At 45.9% G+C, this 19300-nt stretch overlaps 1 protein-coding gene and 1 long non-coding RNA gene across 7 annotated transcripts in view; both read right to left on the bottom strand.

Moving 5' to 3' along the window:
* Nucleotides 1–19300, bottom strand: part of LOC126517700 (uncharacterized) — a 272083-nt gene that overhangs the window by 234824 nt on the left and 17959 nt on the right. The window contains exon 5 of one of the 6 annotated variants that reach the window (XM_055064511.2): nt 18267–18907. The exons of the other annotated variants lie outside the window; for them this stretch is intronic. Coding sequence (XP_054920486.1) covers nt 18568–18907 — 340 coding nt within the window. The 3' untranslated portion in view covers nt 18267–18567. Of the gene's footprint in view, nt 1–18266; nt 18908–19300 lie in introns of those variants that run through there. 6 annotated transcript variants of the gene reach the window in all.
* LOC129381554 (uncharacterized) lies at nt 5549–10190 on the bottom strand. Its single transcript, XR_011891073.1, has 2 exons — nt 9961–10190; nt 5549–6192 (listed from the first exon to the last, which is right to left on the bottom strand). It is a non-coding gene; the product is annotated as an uncharacterized lncRNA (long non-coding RNA).

The following is a 19300-nucleotide window of genomic DNA, read 5'->3' as shown; positions in this document are numbered from 1 at the left end:
CCTTTTTATCACATATTAAATATTCAAATCCAAAGCGCATGTTCGAATTAAAGTGAAACGACGCATTTTCAATGTGGTTAATGAATACTCTATAACTAACCGCGATGCCTACACTTTTGCTTTCTTTCGGGCTCTGCAACGTGTTATTTATGCAGTATTTGTGCTTGTCCGCCACAGAGGTTATCACTTTATTCTCTGGCGATTTCTTTGTTTATGCACTACACCGCTCCCTAGCTATGCCGAAATACAAACTCCGAATCAAGCCAATGCCGAGCGCGTGACGTCGCAGTGATGTCACCATGACGAATGCAAAGTATCATACTTGTCGAGAGGAGAATGGTTATGACACATGCGTGCACCGAATAGTACGACGCGCATCATTCAACGTTTAAGTAATCTGCACCTCTTTTGTCCCGATTGCAGATAGCCGTTCTGGAGAATGCGCGATAAACAGGCATAAACAACTAGTGGCTAAACCTGCGAAACTAACGTGTATCAAAGAATCTGTTTACTCTAATCTACTTCTATATTAACAGAAGACTGCCCCATATAGATGCTTGTGTGTTGACATATACAGGGTGTCCCACATAAGTTGAGCCAGGAATATAAAAATGAAAGGCGCGTCGTAAGCCAATTGAACCGAACGCATACTATTAGCAATAGCCTATATTAACTCAGATAATTTTTCCCCATAACTCATTAATTAGGATGTATCAGCCAACTTTCTAATTCTTCGCTGAATACACCAATTATCATAGGGAGATATGTAGAGCATCTTCACAAACCACCGATGGAGTTGGTTCCAGTGCGATGCGTCTCACGTAGTCCTTTTAATCGGGTTGCAAGGAAAGCCCGCGAAATAAGAAAAAGCCACGGTACGGAGAGTTGAGAGAACTGAGAATAGAATTTATTGATAGGAAAAGCCGAGAGGTCGACCTGAGCTAGTGCACTCTACTCTGCTACTTTGCACTGGGGTAGAGGGACAGGGAGTGAAAGTACTGCGATGGATGATGATGATGATAAGAGAAGTGGTGAGTGCTCACGTACAAGGGACAGTTGCCTTGCTAGAGCCGCTCGTCGAGCTTGGTGTCCTGCAGAAACCTCAACACTTTAGTTGCACGCATTGAAGTTGCAGTTTCAGGCCATGGGCCTAGGATAGCTTCCTCCGACAGTGGTTGCCTGCCAACACTGGCTAGGAAACTTTCTAACGTGCTTCGCTCCAGCATATAAGCTGGGCAATCGCAAAGTATGTGTTCCAGCGTTTCAGGCATCTGGCATTGTTCACAATCAGGGCTGTTCGATTGGCCGATGAGGTGCGCGTAGCGACGGGTGAAAGCAACGCCGACCCTGATTCTGTGTAGCAATGACGTTTTGCTTCTTGGAAGCTTCGGGGGCAAACAGAATTTACCGTCTCGGTCGCTCATATGTAGGCGTCTGTGAATGTTGTCATCGTGGGCTCTGTATGCCTTTGTAAGGTCCTGCATGAGGGCCTTGATCATGGTGTGGGCGTCACGTCGCGAGGAAGCAATCCGTACTTCTTCAGAGGAGGAGAAGGCCTATCTTGCCTCACTGTCTGCGAGTTCATTGCCATTCGCACCACAATGAGTATGCACCGATTGAAAGGGGATCACGTGGCCGCTTAACTCGGCACTGGGATGAAGTACGGCGATTTCCAGCACGAGCAGGGAGCATGATCCTTTATTTAGGAAGCATTTTAGCGCCTGCATAAATCTCTATAGAACTCCTCAGCCACTTGAACTATCTCATCCATATTAGTAATGATATTGCCGGCTTTGTCTCTTAACGCATACATCTGATTCTTGCCAATTCCTAGTTTCTTCTTCTCTGCTTTTAGGCCTCCTCCGTTCCTGAGAGCTTGTTCAATTCTATCCATATTATACTTCCTTATGTCAGCTGTCTTACGCTTGTTGATTAACTTCGAAAGTTCTGCCAGTTCTATTCTAGCTGTAGGGTTAGAGGCTTTCATACATTGGCGTTTCTTGATCAGATCTTTCGTCTCCTGCGATAGCTTACTGGTATCCTAACAGAGTTACCGCCGACTTCTATTGCACACTCCTTAATGATGCCCACAAGATTGTCGTTCATTGCTTCAACACCAAGGTCCTCTTCCTGAGTCAAAGCCGAATATCTGTTCTGTAGCTTGATCTGGAATTCCGCTATTTTCCCTCTTACCGCTAACTCATTCATCGGCTTCTTATGTACCAGTTTCTTCCGTTCCCTCCTCAAGTCTAGGCTAATTCGAGTTCTTACCATCCTGTGGTCGCTGCAGCGCACCTTACCGAGCACCTCCACGTCTTGTATGATGCCAGGGTTAGCGCAGAGTATGAGGTCTATTTCATTTCTAGTCTCGCCGTTCGGGCTCCTCCACGTCTACTTTCGGCTATCCCGCTTGCGGAAGAAGGTATTCATTATCCGCATATTATTCTGTTCCGCAAGCTCTACTAATAACTCTCCCCTGCTATTCCTAGTGCCTATGCCATATTCCCCCCACTACCTTGTCTCCAGCCTGCTTCTTGCCTACCTTGGCATTGAAGTCGCCCATCAGTATGGTGTATGTTATTTTGAGTTTACCCATCGCCGATTTCACGTCTTCATAGAAGCTTTCGACTTCCTGGTCATCATGACTGGATGTAGGAGCGTAGACCTGTACAACCTTCATTTTGTACCACTTATTATGTTTCAGAACAAGACATGCCACCCTCTCGTTAATGCTATAGAATTCCTGTATGTTACCAGCTATATTCTTATTAATCAGGAATCAGACTCCTAGTTCTCGTCTCTCCGCTAAGCCCCGGTAGCACAGGACGTGCCCGCTTCTGAGCACTGTATATGCTTCTTTTGGCCTCCTAACTTCACTGAGCCCTATTATATCCCATTTACTGCCCTCTAATTCTTCCAATAGCACTGCTAGACTCGCCTCACTAGATAACGTTCTAGCGTTAAACGTTGCCAGGTTCACATTCCAAGGGCGGCCTGTCCCGAGCATGGACAGGCCGCCATTGAAATGAACAGGAAAGCCATTGAATGAACAGGAAATGGACAGGAAAGAAATGGGCATGGGCAGGACATGTAATGAGGAGGGAATATAACCGATGGTCATTAAGGGTTACGGACTGGATTCCGAGGGAAGGGAAGCGTAGCAGGGGGCGACAGAAAGTTAGGTGGGTAGATGAGATTAGGAAGTTTGGAGGCTCAACATGGCCACAATTAGTACATGACCGGGGCAGTTGGAGAAGTATGGGAGAGGCCTTTGCCCTGCAGTGGGCGTAACCAGGCTGATGATGATGATGATGATGATGATGATGATGATGATGATGATGATGATAGCGTCTGCAGCGCTAATTTAGCATCGCACAATATCGTCTATTTATGAGGTCTCTGCGTTCTCATAAAACGGACAGCCTCCCGTATTCCAAGTTCCACAGCCGTAGATGTCGATTTGTGGTCTCATTGAAATCACCGAGTAATTCCAAGTTGTGGAATGACAAATGCGGCCGTTGTGGCAGACGGCGGGACCGAACCATCGGTATACACTTGTACAGTCCCACTATATAATGTAAATATATGGGACAGGGTGAGCTGTTTGAAGCCAATGGATAAAACGGGGGATTTCTTCATAATTCCGGGTATCTGAGGCCTCACTAGTGGTCTTCGCAATGTCCATGGTGGTGTCTCGGGGATGTTGGTGGCCTGGAACCTTGCAGGTATAATGCTTGCGTGACATACAATTGCTTTAAAAAAAACCACAGTCAAGGTTGGTGCTTGGAAGTGTTCACGTGACAGAGCGCTTGCGCAGTGATATCGTGCTGCTCTAAAGCCTGCTTTCGGTGAACAATTCGGGGGTAAGGTAGAAGGCCCGCCGCAAGACAGTAAAATGCCCCCAACAATGACGCTGCAGAACGCTGTGAAGCCGATAAACACCGACACTGAAGAAATTGTGACCACCGACTTCTATTGCACACTCCTTAATGATGGCCAGCATAAATGCTACAGCATAATTTAAGAGACCGCCCGGCCCCTCCTAATGGCATTCGAAGGAATTTATCCAGTAAGACCCGGAGGTAACAAACCTCCCAAAACGCTTCAATTTAATATGGCTGGAAGCATTAACTACCCAACAATGGCAATAACCAAGAGACGTTAAGAGTATTGGTGTAAGTAGGAAAGAAATTGATGCGACCTGATTCGTTGCATGTCTACGTGGCGATACAAGGCAGATTGAGAAGCTTTGAGAAAAAAATGATTATCGAGATTTATACAATAAGACTGGAATGCAAGCATGTAGAGTACACCTGATCAAACAAAGCACACAAGGTGATTGTCTCCACATCGTTATGAAGGGGATGCCAATGAAGCATCATCAATAAAGTAAATAATTAGCCACAGCAATGTCTTCTTTGATCATTAGTTAGATGCGTGAGATAAGCCAACTAGTGTATCTGTTCTTCCGCCTTGAGCATCACGTGTTTCCGGGGACAGTCTTAAGCTTCCGCTATCGAACAAACCTGTACCATTTTTAACAGCTCTTTTGTACAATGCAGGGCGCCAAAACTATTGATAATGTCACCAGCAAGGCTCGAGAATATTAGGGCGGCCCTCTTCTCAACTTCACTATAAACTCTACTATACCGACTACCGCTCGACCCGTCCACTCTGTCACATCCTGTCAGAAGTCGCGGTTCTTTTCCTGTTAAACATCTAACTATAACTACCCTTTAGTTTAGGTACGAAAGTAATGTGTAACAGTCTCGGAAGAGAACAGCAATTTACAATAGGTAGCGAGGCACTGGAAGCGGTAAGGGAATACATCTACTTAGGGCAGGTAGTGACAGCGGATCCGGAACAGACGGAAATAATCAGAATAAGAATGGGTTGGGGTGCGTTTCGCAGGCGTTCTCAGATCATGAACAGCAGGTTGCCGTTATCCCTCAAGAGAAAAGTGTGTAACTGCTGTGACTTACCAGTACTCACCTACGGGGCAGAAACCGGGAGGCTTACGAAAAGGGCTCTACCTAAATTGAGGACGACGCAACGAGCTATGGAAGGAAGAATGATGGGTGTAACTTTAAGGGATAAGAAAAGAGCAGATTGGGTGAGGGAACAAACGCGGGTAAATGACATCTTAGTTGAAATCAAGAAAAAGAAATGGGCATGGCCAGGACATATAATGAGAAGGGAAGATAACCGATGGTCATTAAGGGTCACGGACTGGATTCCAAGGGAAGGGAAGCGTAGCAGAGGGCGGCAGAAATTTAGGTGGGTGGATGAGATTAAGAACTTTGCAGGGACGACATGGCCACGATTCGTACATGACCGGGGTTGTTGTAGAAATATGGGAGAGGCCTTTGCAATGCAGGGGGCGTTACCAGGCTGATGATGATGATGATATAACTATCTTAATTACTATTATTTCCAAAAAAGTTATCACTATTTTGTTCAATTCAGGAGGCGTAGAAATTTATTTTACCCATGACTGGAGGATTGTGAAGAACGGCTGCGCTCTTCGAAGAAAACCACATAGATGGCGCACAGTATTCCTCGAGATAACCACTGTAAGAACTTTATTCGCAGGCATTCTTCAGCCGTAGTCACAAGGAATAAGATTAGCCCGGTTTTGTTTGTCAAAAAGTTAGCGCACAGCTAAAGCAGTTGAGGCCCAAACGGCAAGTTCGTCTACCAAGGCACATGACACGTCTTGGCGCCAGGGTGACATCCAGAGAAGTCACTCCTCCCGGGCGAACTTCCGGCCGCACCGATGCCGATGCCACCGTCAGGGGCGACAGCGCTTGACGACGTGCTCGACCACTTTCGTGGCGGGTGCTGCCTTGTTAAGGAGACCCTTCGATGGCTTCTCGGTCCTGTGCCCCTACGTGGCATGACCGCATGTGACTCCTGCGGCCATCTTTGGTATAACATTTTTTGCCGCACACGCCGCACTCAAAGGACGGTTCGCCGTGCGTACCTAAATGACTCGTGAGCTGGTAAGGCTTCATGAACAGTTTACCACACTGGGAGCAGTTGTGTTTTTTCCCAAGCGAGTGGTCATAGGCGTGTTTTCTGAAGGCCGCAATGTCGGTGAAACCGAACCGACACATGTGGCACACTTGGATTCCGTTGACAGCCAGGTTCTCTCGCTGGTGCCACTCTGCTTCTCTGGTCTCTTCGGGAACTCTGCGAGAGAACAGATCGGGAGGGCATTTCATTAGTAAAACTTTTCTGTAAGGAGCCCAAATTTGAAATCGTAGAGTTGGTTCCAGGAAAGACGTACTCCTCTCGACTGCTACCACCTTTGCAACGGACACTTTTATTTGACAGTCTACGCTTTCCGATGGCGAATGTGGCGCCAAGGAACAATCGCCTTGTTCACCGAAATTTAAGAATCGTGAAAGTTTCAAAACCGCGTTCTATCGTGGAGCCATCGAGCCGTGTTTCACGATGCTAAGATGCAATGAGGCGGTAGAAACCCAGTGATATGCGTGTAAGCCGTTTCGACGTGTCTGCTGCATGATACCAGAAATTGCAAAGCCTCGCAATTTACCTTATATTGTTGGGTTGGATAGACGGTGATGAAAGAGGCCGGTGCGCACATTGGTCTGCCACAAAACTGACTCTTTATGATTTGAACTTGTGCCAACAATAATAAGTTAGCGATGTGCACACACATAGACCGTCGAAATGTGGCGCGGTGGTCAAGCGCGTCGGCTGGTTATGCGGACGCATGACTCATGGAAGGGTGCAGCGAAATCGTTGGTGCTCGCGCACGTTCAAGAATTCCTGTCACGCATGCAGCCAGAACACACATACTATATATATATATATATATATATATATATATATATATATATATATATATATATATATATATATATATATATGTAGGGTGACACAATCTACACAGAGCCAACGATAACATTTGAGAAAGCCCCCATGTATATGCAGGGGCCCCTCGCGACATGATCAACACCCTTAGGTGGTTACTGGGACGGACAGCATCGCTTGGAAAAGGCATAAACTGGCGATGAAGAGTGCGTGCGTTTCGATGCAGTGCTATGTCGTCTTCTTGTGCCTGCGATTCGAGAGTATACGTTGAGCGAGTTCTAAAGCTTTCCTTTGCCATCAATAACTCAGCCTCGCGCTCTTCCGGAAAAAGAGGTGCCACTGAAGCCTACGCGGAGAAAATAAATACACGGTGCTTTTTTGGAAGTCTGGCCAGAATTTCTGGAAATATAGCGTGCTCAAGATCAGTACGATTTTTAAGAAACAGGTGTACCAGTAACGGCAGGCGTCGAGAAACAGGTTGTGTGTGTTTTTTTTGCTTTCGCTAATTCGGTAAAACAAAAACATAATTGGTTTAATCCCGGCAGTTATGCTGCTACTGACCGTGAAATTTCTAGTACTGGCGGCGTGATCTCTTCTCAGCCTAAAATTGCAAGAAACATCCTTCTAGATCATGCCGCACGAGATACTGTCATGTTTTTGCTAGGAAACAAACTTTGTTCCCGATGAGCAAGAAATGACGTGCGCATGAAACGTCAGCTGTTTCCGTCTTCTCGCTTCTGCGTTTATTATATTCTGTGGGGTTTTTGTGCTAAAACGACGATATGATTATGGGCCACGCCCGTAGTGGGGGACTCCGGATTAATTTTGACAGCCTGGAGTTCTTGACCCTGTACATAGCTCACGGGCATTTTTCCATTACGCCTCCATCGAAGTGTGGCCGCCGCCACCGGTATTCGAACCCGAGCCCTCGCGCTTAGCGACGCAACGCCTAAGCCAGCACTAGAAGACATCTGTGTTTCCGAAATTTGCACACACCTGTACATATGAGGCTCAAGAAAGAATTGTTTTGAAGCGAAGCGTCGTCTGGAACACCAGCCCCGCACACGTCTAGACCTTTAACGAGATACTGACAAGATCTTTTCGACAATTCATTTTCTTGCTTTGAAGGTCCTAGAACTTGAAACATTAGAAAACAGTCTTGTCAGAACCCTATGAAATAGCCTTGTCACCATTTGTACTAGGATTTGGACGTCTAGCATTTTCATTCAGCGCAACAAACACGCGCTGAAAAAAAAAAAAACGCAAATATCATCGACTGGCATAATACATTCGTCATCAAATCATAAATTTTGCCTTTGTTGCTTTCATGAACGTAGCTAAACCAGAAACGTAACATGGCGCTGCAGATGTGCGGATGCTGCCCTTACAAGCATTCTGCAGCAATCGAACAAGCCACAGCCTATAACTTTACATTTGACTTCGGTGCTGATTAAAACTGCACAGGCATTCTGCTTGCAAAGCTTAAAGAGACAAGCTTGGTTTGTATGCATATACAGGCGAAAATCTTTCGCCCGCAGCGTAGTCATTGACAGACCAAGCTACGCTAAAAATAACCTGGAACACTTTTGCCGCTAGCTCAGAGAAAGACCGTTAAAAAGTGCTACAATCACAAACTGCTGTTCTAAAGATATCTGAGCCTGCCATGTACCGCCTGTTTTACTTTAAATCACATAATTAAAAAAGAACACTTATGTCACATAGCATAGCTTTATTCATTAAGCTCGGTTACTCCTAGAGGAAAGCATTTGCATGAGAAATCAAAATGTATATTTGACCTATTAAGAAAACCTTCTAATTAACTTCCTAATTACTTGACGGCACATGTTGCAATGCACGAATTCTATCCGGTGAGTTATCAAGGCGTACCAACTTCGAGCGTATCTTCAGACTGTCACCAGATCCAAAATAATGATTTGAGAAATCGCCGATCAAATACATTTTCGTCCCAGCTACGTGTGCGCTTCATTCACTAACAACAATCCTCCTTAGAAAAGTAAACCCCACAGCAGTGCGTTTTTACCGCAAATTTTGCGCGGTATACCTCTGTTGCAGTGCTATGTGTTATATGTGATGACATATCAGAACGGCCATCTGACAGATGTTTTTGAAATGCAGATAAATTTATCTTACGCCGCCCCCAGAATAGCGTAAACAAATAGACCCTGATGAGCGCGAATATTTTGACCGCCTGCGTGGATGCGCTCCTATGGGGTTGCAAATAACGACTGGGCCTCTTTTTGTTTCAGCAAGAATGCATAGAGCACCAGCAAGCTCGTTCAATCCCTGATGAAGCGGCAATAAAATTTCATCTTCTGCAAAGGGTTTTGCAGCATGACATTTGTGCACCTGCTTGACAAAATCAGCAAGACACGGACACCCCAACCACACGACCCGTAGATTACACTACAAGCGAGATCGGCAAACTTTACAGCACGGTTTTTCCGCTATCAGATAAATTTGATATTGCTCACCCTGGGGGCCTACAAAATTGGGTGTTGCGCTGCTAAGCCAGAAGTAGCGCGAACAAATACGGGCTTCTGGGGCCGCATTTCGGTGTAGGGCCTGATTAGAACCCGTGTTCCGTGAGGTTCACGTTAACAGCCCCTTGTGGTCAAAAGTGAACGTGAGTCGCCCACTACTCTGTGCCTGATAATCACATCGTGGTTTTGACGCTTAAACCCCCAGAATTTCACTTAGGTTTAGGTTTAGTATAGCCCTACCTGCAGGACTGGCCCACCATACTTTGCAATATATTGAGCGGGTGAGCGCATGAAACCCTGAGGCGTAGAAAGCTTCCCTTTATTAAATGAATAAGACACTGGGGAGCCTACACTTTATTCGTATAGGATATTAGGTAGGGCGCGTTCGTTGACTCAGTAATTTCGTAGGCGCTAAACCCGGTATAAAGGCCAGTGTGCTGAGGTTACGTGCAAGCCAATTCCACACTGCAAAGACAGCAGCAGCATCCACGGCGAGCAAAGCACAAAGGAGCTCGCCTAGAAAGGTTTACCGTAAAAGAAGCTAAAAGTTTGGCAGTCTGCATGTAACACATTCTCTAGGTTTGACATTATTCGAAGTAAATGTTCAATGGAAGCTCACCTGCCGTGGTTTAGATCACTGGCTGCACCGCTTGTACCCTGGCCGACGCTGCAGCTGCCGCCCGACGTCGTAAAGTAGGGTCGAACTGTTTCTTTTCCGGCCATAGTCGCCCGTGCCGTACGGACCGTGGAGCGGGCGACTTCCTAGGGCAGGATATTGCAGGGGTGGGTTTACTTCCCACAATCTACGAGGGGCGTTCCAAGGCAAATTCCTGGGCCCTCTACCCAAACTAGCGCAGACATGTACTGCGCATGCGCGTCCTTTCTAGCTTGCGCGCCTAACAAGACAAGTGCCTTGCTTTATCAGAAGGCGATAAAACGCAGTTTGGCCCGTGTTCGCACATCCCACAAGATTTCCATCGCGACCTGTATACCCATAATTCATACAGTGCTCGAGCGTAGCCTGCAGTGGTGGCTGAAGAGACCTCGTATGCAAGCTGTACGTTTTTGTCACATCATAAATACGCCAATCCAACGCATAGGCTCGAATTAAAGTGAAACGAAGCATTTTCAAAGCGGTTAATGAATACTCTATAACTAACCGCGATGCCTACACATTTTCTTTCTTTCGGGCCCTGCAGCGTGGTATTTATGCAATATTTATGCTTGTCCTCCACAGAGGTTATCACTTTATTCTCTGGCGATTTCTTTCTTTATGCACTATACCGCTCCCAAGCTATGCCGAAATACAAACTCCGAATAAGGCCGATGCCGAGTGCGAGACGTCTCAGTGATGTCACGGTGACGAAGGTAATGTATAATACTTGTCGAGAGGAGAATGGTTATGACACGTGTATGCACCGAAAATTACTACGCGTGTCATTCAACGTTTAAGTAATCTGCACCTCTTGTGTTTCGATAGCAGATGGCCGCTATGGAGGATTTTCCATTAACATGCATTCACCCAGTGGCTAAACCTACGAAAATAATGTATATCAATGATTCTGTTCTATCTAGTGCACTTCTGTATTAACAGGTCGGTGTCCTACGTAGATGCTTGTGAGGCGACATATACAGGGTGTTCCACATAAGTTGAGCCAGGAATTTAAAAATGACAGGCCCGTCGTAAGCGAACTGAACCGAACACATGCTATTAGCAATCGCCTATAGTAACTCAGACAATTTTTTCCCTATAACTCGTTAATTAAGTTAAATTACCCAACTTTTTAATTTATTTGCTCAGGACCCCTAGTATGATACGTAGATTCGTAGAGCACCTTAAAAAGCCACCGATCGAGTTGTTTCCTTTACTACGCTTCTCACGTAGTCCTTTTTTCCGGGTTGCAATGAAAGCCCACGAAATATGCAAAAAGCCACGTGACGGAGCGCTTAAGCCGTGGTATCGTGCTGCTTTCAAGCCTGCGTTCGGTGAATAATTAGGGGGCAAGGTAGAAGGCCCGTCGCAAGACAGAAAAAGCTACCAATACTTACGCTGCAGAACACCGTGAAGCCGATAACCACCCATACCGACGAAATTGTGAGTGCAGACCTTCATGTTTTCGTGGATCGGCAGCAGGCGGCAGCCTTAGTCCACACTGGTGCCGACTTTTCTATAATGATTGAGGAACTCGTCCTCCGCTTGAATAAAGTAAAGACTCCATGGACGGGACCTCATATACGGACGGCAGGCGGCCAATTGCTGATGCCTACTGGAAGATGTACTGCTAGAAATAACATCCGGGTATTCTTCTTTCACGGCCGCTTTCATCCTTCCTGTGTCCCGTAACGATTTGATTAGCGGGATTGATTTCCTAAAAGAATATGGCACCCTAATTAACATCCCGAACGGCATGGTGACTTTTACCAGAGCCCTGGTAGTCCATCGCTTATCGCCGCAACGCAACTCCTTTCGTCTAACAGAAGACGACGTCGTCATCCCAGCTCGATCATGTACCCTTGTTTCAGCGGCATGTAACGTATTGTTTCCTTGCGAAGGAGTTGCTGACCAAATAACCACGTTGTTTTTTATTCACGGTATCCCGGTCGCACGAGAAATCGTGAACGTCACCGACGGGCGCAGCAACCTGTTGCTAACCAACTTCAGCACAGAGCGACGGCACCGTGATAAGGGCACGGCTGTGGCTTATTTTGACGATGTTGCGGATGTTCCCGGCTGCGGTTCACTACTCGAAGAGGCGTCAACGCAAGGACCAGCTCCTGTACTTGATTTCAGCATTGCGTTGTCGCACCATGAACAAGAACGAATTCTGACGCTATTGGCCAAATTCAACGACTGCTTTGCGTCGACGTACAGCGTCGGTCGGACACCTCTAACAAAGCACCGAATAAATACAAAGCACACGGCTAGACCAGTTCGCCGAAATCCTTATTGTGTTGCTCCCAGAGAACGGGAAACCATCTAACAACAAGTGACAATGCTTCAAGACGAAGTGATCCAACCATCAGTGAGTGCCTGGTCATCTCCAGTAGTTCTAGTCAAGGAAAAAGACGGCAGCTTGCGTTTTTGTGTGGCCTACCGAAAACAAAATTAGTGACAAAGAAAGACGTGCACATACTTCCCTGCCTAGACGATTCACAAGACAAGCTTCAGCACGCATGTTACTTCTCTTCTTATATTTCTCTTCTTCTGTTACTTCTACATACATATATATGTGCATTCAGAAAGTGGTTTTGGCACGTAAAACCTTATAATATATATATATATATATATATATATATATATATATATATATATATATATATATATATATATATATATATATATATATATATATTTATTTATTTATTTATATATATATATATATATATATATATATATATATGGACGCCAAACGAGAATGGGTTATCGGAACTGCTTTATCTATCAGCATAGAAAAACTATGTAAGCCCACTCATTTATTCATTTATTTACCTGGAAATACTGCAACTCAATTATTTGGCTCGAGCTGGAGGGGCATCGGGTAATCAAGAGAAGTATAGAATGAAACATTGCAATAGTCAGCACTTGTTAGACGCTGGTCGCAAACTAAGCAGTCTGTACGTTTCGTGATTGTTTTGACTCCGTGAAATTTTATTCGGTACTCTTATAACCTTCCTATCATCATAATAATCATAATCATCATCAGCCTGGTTACGCCCACTGCAGGGCAAAGGATTCTCCCATGCTTCTCCAACTACCCCGGTCATGTACTAATTGTGGCCATGTTGTCCCTGCAAACTTCTTAATCTCATCCCCCCACCTAACTTCCTGCCGCCCTCTGCTACGCTTCCCTTCCCTTGGAATCCAGACCGTAACCCTTAATGACCATCGGTTACCTTCCCTCCTCATTACATGTCCTGCCCATGCCCATTTCTTTTTCTTGATTTCAACTAAGATGTCATTAACTCGAGTTTGTTCCCTCACCCAATTTGCTCTTTTCTTATCCCTTAACGTTACACCCATCATTCTTCTTTCCATAGCTCGTTGCGTCGTCCTCAATTTCAGCAGAACCCTTTTCGTAAGCCTCCAGGTTTCTGCCCCGTAGGTGAGTACTGGTAAGACACAGCTGTTATACACTTTCCTCTTGAGGGATAGTGGCAACCTGCTGTTCATGATCTGACAATGCTTCCAAACGCACTCCAGCCCATTCTTATTCTTCTGGTTATTTCAGTCTCATGATCCGGATCCGTGGTCACTACCTGCCCTAAGTAGATGTATTCCCTTACCACTTCCAGTGCCTCGCTGCCTATCGTAAACTGCTGTTCTCTTCCGAGACTGTTAAGCATTACTTTAGTTTTCTGTAGATTAATTTTCAGACCCACCCTTCTGCTTTGCCTCTCCAAGTCAGTGAGCATGCATTCTAATTGGTCCCCTGAATTACTAAGCAAGGCAATATCATCAGCGAATCGCAAGTTACTAAGGTAGTCTCCATTAACTTTTATCTATAATTCTTTCCAATCCAGGTTTCTGAATACCTCCTGTAAACGCGCAGTGAATAGCACTGGAAAGATCGTATCTCCCTCCCTGACGCCCTTCTCTATTGGGATTTTGTTGCCTTCTTTACGAATGGCTGCAGTGGCTGTGGAGCCATTATAGATATCTTTCAGTATTTTTACATACGGCTCATCTACACCCCGATTCCGTAATGCCTTCATGACTGCTGAGGTTTCGACTGAATCAAACGCTTCGTCGCAATCAATGAAAGCTATATGTAAGGGTTGGTTATATTCCGCACGTTTCTCTATCACCTTATTGATAGCGTGAATATGGTCTATTGTTCACTAGCCTTTACGAAATCCTGCCTGGTCCTTTGGTTGACAGAAGTCTAAGGTGTTCCTGATTCTATATTTGCGATTACCTTAGTAAATACTTTGTAGGCAACGAACAGTAAGCTGATCGGTTTATAATTTTTCAAGTCTTTGGCATCCCCTCTCTTATAGATTAAGATTATGTGGACGTCCTTCCAAGATTCCGGTACGCTCGAGGTCATGAGGCATTGCGTATACAGGGTGGCCAGTTTTTCTAGAACAATCTGCCCGCCATCCTTCAACAAATATGCTGTTACCTGATCCTCTCCAGCTGTTATCCCCGTTCGCATAGCTCCCAAGGCGTTCTTTACTTCTTCCGGCGTTACTTGTGGGATGTAAAATTCCTCTAGACTATCCTTAATTCCTTAGCGTCGTGGGTGCCACTGGTACTGTATAGATCTCTATAGAATTCCTCACCCACTTGAACTATCTCATCCATAATATTATTGCTATTGCCGGCTTCGTCTCTTAACGTGTGCTTCTGATTCTTGCCTATTCCTAGTTTCTGCTTCACTGCTTTTAGGCTTTTTCCATTCCTGAAAGCATGTTCAATTCTATCCATATTATGCTTCCTAATGTCAGCTGTGGTACGCTTGTTGATTAACTTCGAAAGTTCTGCCACTTCTATTCTAGCGCTAGGGTTACAGGCTTTCATACGTCGGCGTTTCTTAATCAGACCTTTCGTCTCCTGCGTTAGCTTGCTGGAATCCTGTCTAACGAAGTTACAGCCCAGTTCTATTGCACACTGCTTAATGATTCCCATAAGATTGTCGTTCATTGCTTCCACGCTACGGTCCTCTTCAATAGTTAAAGCCGAATACCTGTTCTGCAGCTTGATCTGTAATTCCTCTATTTTTCCTCTTATCGCTAACTCATTGATCGGCTTCTTATGTACGAGTTTCTTCCTTTGCCTCCTCAAGTCTAGGCTAATTCGAGTTCTTCCCATCCTTTGGTCACTGCAGCGCACCTTGTTGAGCACGTCCACATCTTGTATGATGCCAGCGGTAGCGCAGAGTATGAAGTCTATTTCATTTCTAGTCTCACCATTCGGGCTCCTCCACGTCCACTTTCGGCTATCCCACTTTCGGAAGAAAGTATTCATATTCTGCATATTATTCCGTTCTGCACACTCTACTAATAACTCTCCCCTGCTATTCCTAGACCCTATCCCATATCCCCCCACTGATTTGTCTCCAGCCTGCTTCTTGCCTTCCCTGGCATTGAAGTCGCCCATCAGTATGGTGTATGTTATTTTGAGTTTACCCATCGCCGATTTCACGTCTTCATAGAAGCTTTCGACTTCCTGGTCATCATGACTTGATGTAGGGGCGTAGACTTGTATATGCTGTACAGCTTGTATGCTGTACGTAGCACTGTATATGCTTCCTTTGTCCTCCTAACTTCACTGAGCGCTATTATAAACCATTTACTGCCCGCTAATCCGTCCCATAGCACTGCTAGACTCGCCTCACTAGATATCGTTCTAGCTTTAAACGTTGCCAGGTTCCAATGGAGCCTGTCGTGACCCAGAAATTCTTAGCACCATCTGCTGCGTCATAGGTCTGACCGCCGCCGTGGTCAATTGCTTCGCAGCTGCTGGTGACTGAGGGCCGGGGTTTGATTGTTGTATTATTATAGGAGGCTGTGGCCAAGTACTGCACGAAGGTGGCCAATCCTGCTATGGTGAGGGAGTGCGTTACCGGCTCTTTTAACCGGGATTAGGCCGCACTCCAGGCCTGTTTATGCACTTTTATCACCACGCAGTGGAAAACAACAATCCGGTGGAAAATTGCGCGGCACCTTGATTCGAACCACGGTCCTCTTGCACGCGAGGAGTATGCTCTACTTCTAAGCCGCCGCCTACTCCTTCCTTTATCTGTTCAGAAATATACTCGCCCACATAGTCGCCGACCGAGCAGATGACAGAGAAGCAACTAAGCCTAACCCGGGTGTGCACGCAAAGGAAGCTTCTCTTCAATCATGCAGGCAGCCTATACCATCCTCAAGCTGGCGATAAGCTTTACGTAAGGCATACGAAGTATTCAAAATTTTCAGTGAATCTGTATCTATTTCGTTCATCTTTTTTTAGTGAGGAAAATCGATAAATCGTGAAACCAAGGCGTTACGTTAAAGCTTATCTTAGGACGGAAATGACCGCGAAAGCCATAAATCGGTTCATTTGTCACCACTGTGTATCCGAATTAATTCATCGAGAACTCAAATTTTCTGAGCGCTGTACCGCAGCTTTAGCGTAATTTCACTGGCAAAAAAAAATCAACCGAAAGGTTAGGATGACAGAAAAGAAAGTAACGGGAACACCGCAATTACCGAAATATAATTGAATGCAAATAGGACGCCAGCAATGAGAATAATGAAGATGAGGACGTTTAATGAAATCCCCTGCATAACGGGCTGGCCACAAATTGTCACCTAGCCTAGCTTAATTTACTCAGGCTTTATTGCATTCATGACCATCTAGACTTTCGACTACTTGATCTGGGTCTTACTTTCGTATTTAAAACCTCTATCCCCGTATTATACCGGTATACCTACGCCTGCAATGATCCTTGTCCCCTCAATTCCTTACCTGCTTTTTATTTCTGCAATACATTTTTACTACGTAGCAGCACATCTTACGGTGCCAACGAACACGCCAATGCCTGCACTTCACGGTGACATCTTACGAGCCATCAAGCTCTTTCAGAATTTTTTTTATTAACACAGCTTATATTCGAGACTCCTAAGGCACCCTATGGATACGAACCTGTATGCTCGCATAATCGGACCTTACTTTACCTATCCACCTCATTACTCATACCTACTTTTTTTCTCCTGTTCCTTCACCTCTCAGCAGAGTGCTAGGCTAAAAAATATTACCTCACGCCAAAGTCCCTGTTTATTGAAAAAAATTCTCCACTCTCGACCGGTACTTGTTTCAGAAATCGATTGATCGATTGATTGATCGATCGATCGATTAATGGATGGATGGACGCTGCCCTATGAAACGGGGGGGTAAATTGCACCGAGCTTTTTTTTCTGATTTTGCCAACCCCATCCGGTTTCGTGACCGCGGGTGTGGCCTGGCTGTTCCCTTGCCGAATAGGCCAGTCAATCATAGCCCACTACGCACGCTAAATTCGCCGCTTGGGTTCCATGGAGCGCAACCAGGTGGCGCTCCGCTCGGCGCATCCGCGGAGCGCACTGTAAAAGTATGCCCAACTAGCTGTACCCGAAAAAGCGTGCGCACAGAGTAGAGGAAGAGGTCGAGGAAATCGGCCAACAAGTAGCGGTAACTTAACGCCTAAATAGGTAGCCGAGAGCCATCAGTGGGAGACACAGATACATTGGATTGGGTGCAAAGAATTGAAACAAAAAAGCACGAAGACCACGGAGATTTACAAGAACGGCAAGAAAGAAATTAGGAGGAAAAATCTGGTGGATAACGCAAAGGGCAGTGCCTTGCTATATTTGAGACTCGAGCTCCTTGGCGAAGGACAGAAAGATACCGTAGCAAATATTAGCAACCAGATGAGCCATGTTTATCGTGCATTGCAATTTCGGAGACCAATCGGCACCTCCTTATCACATGCGAAAGAGTTTGCCCAGTGAGACGCGGAAGTAACGTAAACTTTCCTAAAGCGCTTCGATTTAAAGTGGGTGGAAGCCTAAACCGGTCAGCAGTCGCGATAAGCAAGAGACGTTAAGAGTATTAAGAAAAGCAGGAAAGAACTTGATACGACGTGATCTGTTGCAAGTCTAGGTAGCGATAAAAGGTATATAGGGAAGCTTTGGATAAAAAAAAAGGATCATGGAGCTTTATACAAAAAAATGAAAGTATGTACAGTACACGAATCAAATCAAGCAGGCTAGGTGACTATCTCCATGCCGTTTTACAGAGGATGCGAATAACGCTCGTCATCAAAGTCCATTATATAGACAAATCAAAGTTATAGTTCATCATTAATAACATCCACCAGCCAAGCCGATTGGCAAGGCTGCTGCGACTGGTAAGGCGAGGAACGGCTGCGTTCTTCGAAGAAACCAACCACAGAGCTGGCGTAAAGTGTTCGTCGTGATAACCACTGTAAGAATTTTATTCGCAGGCATCGTTCAGCCGTTGTCAGAAAGAATAACATTAGCCCACTTTTGTTTGTCAAGAAGTTAGCGAATAGCTGGAAAAGTTGGGGCCCAGACCGCAAGTTCTTCTGCGAAGGCACACTACACGTCTTGGTGCCACGGCGACATCCAGAGAAGTCGCTCCTCCCGGGCGAACTTCCGGCGGCACCGCTGCCGATGCCACCCTCAGGTCCGACGGTGCTTATCGACGTGCCCGTCCGGTTTCGTGGTGTGTGCTGCCGTGCTATGGATACCCTCTGGCGGCTTCATCCTGCGCTACTACGTGCCATGCAAGCGCATGCAACTTGAGGATTGCTTTGGCACGAAATTTTCTCCCGCACAGGCGGCACTGAAAGCGCCGTTCACCGTGCTTCTGCATATGTTCCCTGAGGTAGGAAGAACAACCAAACAATGCGCCACACTTGGGACACATGTGTTCTTTCCCGAGCAAGTGGTCTGCGGCGTGCTTTTGGAAAGCTTTCATGTCCGTGAATGTGAACCGACACACGTGGCACTCTTGGATTCTGTTGGCAGCCTGGTTGCCTGGCTGCTCCCGCGCTGCTTCTCTGGTTTCGTCGGGAACTCTGCAAGAGAACAGACCGGGACGGCACTTCATTAGAAAGATTTCGCCGTAAGGAACCCGAATTTGGGATCGTGCAATTGGCTGCTGGAAAAACCTACTCCTCTCGAGTGCTACCGCCTTTGCAACGGACACTTTCATTTTACAGTGCCGACGCTTTCCCGATAATGGATTTGGCGCTAAGGAACAATCGCCTTGTTCACCGAAACTTAGGAATCGAGAAAGCTTCGAAACCGCGTTCTCGATCGAGCCGTGTTTCGTGATGCTTAAAACCAACGAGAGGAGAGAAGTCCAGTGGTATGCCTGAAAGCCGTTCGTCGTGTGTGCTGCCCAACGGCGGGAATTACAAAGCGTCGTAATTTAGCCTATTGTCGTCTGTTGCTTCGACAGTGATGAA

Source organism: Dermacentor andersoni, chromosome 11 (assembly GCF_023375885.2).
Source record: "Dermacentor andersoni chromosome 11, qqDerAnde1_hic_scaffold, whole genome shotgun sequence".
Lineage (NCBI taxonomy): Eukaryota > Metazoa > Arthropoda > Arachnida > Ixodida > Ixodidae > Dermacentor > Dermacentor andersoni.
The sequence above is the reverse complement of the archived record's forward strand: the minus strand, read 5'-3'. Positions and strand labels throughout refer to the sequence as shown.